At 47.7% G+C, this 2710-nt stretch overlaps 2 protein-coding genes across 6 annotated transcripts in view; one reads left to right on the top strand and one right to left on the bottom strand.

The window, feature by feature from the left end:
- LOC127749373 (uncharacterized) overlaps nt 1–2710 on the top strand; it is a 12498-nt gene that overhangs the window by 2532 nt on the left and 7256 nt on the right. The window contains exons 2-3 of one of the 2 annotated variants that reach the window (XR_008011126.1): nt 421–546; nt 977–1124. The exons of the other annotated variant lie outside the window; for it this stretch is intronic. The gene's annotated coding sequence lies outside the window, so the exon portion shown is untranslated. Of the gene's footprint in view, nt 1–420; nt 547–976; nt 1125–2710 lie in introns of those variants that run through there. 2 annotated transcript variants of the gene reach the window in all.
- LOC113210024 (uncharacterized) overlaps nt 1–2710 on the bottom strand; it is a gene marked incomplete at its 3' end in the record, with an annotated part of 7094 nt that continues 4384 nt past the window's right edge. For 2 of the 4 annotated variants that reach the window (XM_052267371.1, XM_052267373.1), the window contains 2 exon segments: nt 1–530; nt 839–1321. In XM_052267371.1, the coding sequence (XP_052123331.1) occupies nt 1–530; nt 839–1321 (1013 nt within the window). 4 annotated transcript variants of the gene reach the window in all.

The raw sequence follows: 2710 nt of genomic DNA on the forward strand, positions 1-2710 counted from the left end.
GACGTGGCATAGGCACGGATCAAGGACAACATCGTGTCCTTGTGATCTACATCAAAGGAAACGCCCAGCCACAGCAGCCCGCCATGCTGAGACAAGGGGAAAGACACAACAGGACCAAAGTAAAAGTCCACGGCCAGGCTCCTCAGCCGCGGCATCCGCAGCACAGAACGCAGTTGCTTCTCGCTTGGTTGAGACAGTGTGAGCTTTTCTAGTTGAAACGGGAGGTCCGGGTGGTCAGCTAAGTCGTTTTCACATTTGATGATTAGTTTTTTGAGTGACGACATTTTCCCCACCTCTTCTAAGACTTCTAGTCCAGCTTGGCCCGATATCCCCAGCTCCTCAAGGTACGGCGCCATGAGACGCAGCAGATTCTCCGAGTCGTGACCATTTAAGTTTTGAAGAATGCGTATATTTTTCCAGCGCCGCCCGTGTCGCAGGATGTCGTCCACCTTCAGCTGGCCGTTGTCGTCAAGATCATCCTCGTCTTCAATTGAGAGAGTGGAGAGCCTTGGGGGTCCAACAACATCAACCTGTGAAGAAAAGCAGGTAGATATACAGGGCGGTCTGTCAGCCCCGTTCTTTCTTTTGATTATACTGTACCGGATGCAGGCGTGCAAGCGGTATTGCCTATCGTCGCATAGTCAGGCGCCTTATACCGTCGTGTGAGTATGCAACCCATAACCCATCCACACGCCTGCATCCGTAACAGTATAACTAGAAGGAAGAACGAGGCTGACGGACCAACCGCCTGTAAGTACAAAATAAGGGGGTAAGCCCCCACACCACCCCAAACACTACACTGATTGGTAGATGGTAGTTCCTTAAGTTAGAAGATTACCTTCTGCAGTTGGCCGCCCGCATGCAGCTGAAGCAGCAGAAGAGGTATCACGTGGTCAATGGGCCCCTCCTTCACGGAGGCCCTCCAGCTGGCCACACCTTCCTCGGCAACGACATCGCACTTCTTGGTGTTGAGCAGGCGGGCGCTGCCCTCCAGGAGCACCGCCAGCTCCATGTGCTTCACCGCGAGCTCGGGCGTCGTGGTGCCCTCCTCGCCTGCCGTCCCCCGCTGCAGGTTCGCGAGAGCCTCTTCCATTTGGTGGAGCTGGGCGACCGATGAGTCGAGCTGACGATTCAGGGCCTCCACCGCCATGGGGACCAGCTGCCGCAGCTGCTGCACCACCTTCCTTCCCGCGTCCACCCCCCGCTCCAGCTGCTGCACATCCTCCCTCCTGGGGACTTTGCGTGGTGGGCCACCCACAGCCTCCTCTATCATCCGAATCATGAAGATGTTGTCGGGGAGGTTGCCAAGACCAGTCAGGAACTATATATGAAAATGAACAATGTGATTTAGTGCTAAAATATCGCTTGTACCACAAAAATGTAATAAAAGTTAAACAAAAGCAAATTACTGTTTGAAATGTACTGTTAGTACATTATTTATTGTATCTCATTATAAAATATAAGTGCGTTCCTCAAACGTTCATATAAGTGTGTTCCTAAAACATTGTACTGACAAAAGAACGCGAAAGAACAACACTGTTGGCCCTATCTTCACCACGCGTTACAAGCAGTAACTGTGCTGTTCTTTCGTCAGACGCAGCATACAGTGATTCATTCAAATTTGTTTTGCTATTGCAGTTTGCCGACTCAACTTGTTCATAAGAACAAAAGGAACATAGAATTATTGTATTCTTTGAGTGATTCCTATGATAGTGATAGTGCAACAAATAAATAAAATAGTGGGATGTTTTAATACTACAGTTAAACTGACCTTCCTGCAAGTTGGACACCTCCTACCCAAGGCAGTATTCTGCAGACAGTCTCTGCAAATGGTGTGTCCACAGGGCAAGCACTTGGGACGATGGATGTCCACATCAAATTCAACGAGGCAAATATCACATTCTGGTGCCGTCTAAATCAAACAAACAAAAGTAACGGATTTCATTGTGAGTGGAGACGTTCAGTATTAATTATGAGATAGGCAAGAAAGAAAACTATTTGAATTGTATACCTGTCTTCAAACTTACAATAATAAAATGCTTCGGCATTATTCTGAATGAGTGAGATGAATATCCAAGAAATGATAGCGGCTCGCTCAGGTGTTGACCAAAGTTTACTATCGTTTACCCGAGAGGACGAAACTCAACTGTTCAGTAGGTTAAAACAAATAGTCCAGATCGAAACTTATTAACAAACACACAGTCACAAAAGAACAAGCAGTAAGTGGCACTTTTTTGTTAGAGCAATATGGTGAAAATTACTGTAGACGGCACTTTAGGGATTAATCAAAACCAAAACAATAAGCGAACAAAACAAACCGACACAAGCAGTATGAGAATATAAGCAGCCAAGTGAGAAGAGATCTATTTTATTTCTCATACTATTATACCTTTCAAAAATTAGGTTTGCAACATGAGTTTACTACTTCAATCTATCAAAAAATAAAGTTTTTAATTGAATTATAACAAACGAGAGAACTACTAAAAAAGGTCCAATGCAAGGTGGATATAGGGGAGGTGGCGGCACTCCGTGCGCTGAGCGCCTCAAACCCGCGCCGTAAGCTGTCCCCGCGGAGCCGAACGCACGATTGCCTACCTCCCAGGCTACGCGGCTGGGCGGCCGCCTGCGGGCATAGGGCGGCGCGCGGTTTTCGGCCCCTAGCTCGCTAGCCGTTAGGTTTACAGGGGTGGTGTAAGCGAGGCGTTTATAG

This window comes from Frankliniella occidentalis, unplaced genomic scaffold, assembly GCF_000697945.3.
Source record: "Frankliniella occidentalis isolate FOCC.00 unplaced genomic scaffold, Focc_3.1 Scaffold50, whole genome shotgun sequence".
NCBI lineage: Eukaryota > Metazoa > Arthropoda > Insecta > Thysanoptera > Thripidae > Frankliniella > Frankliniella occidentalis.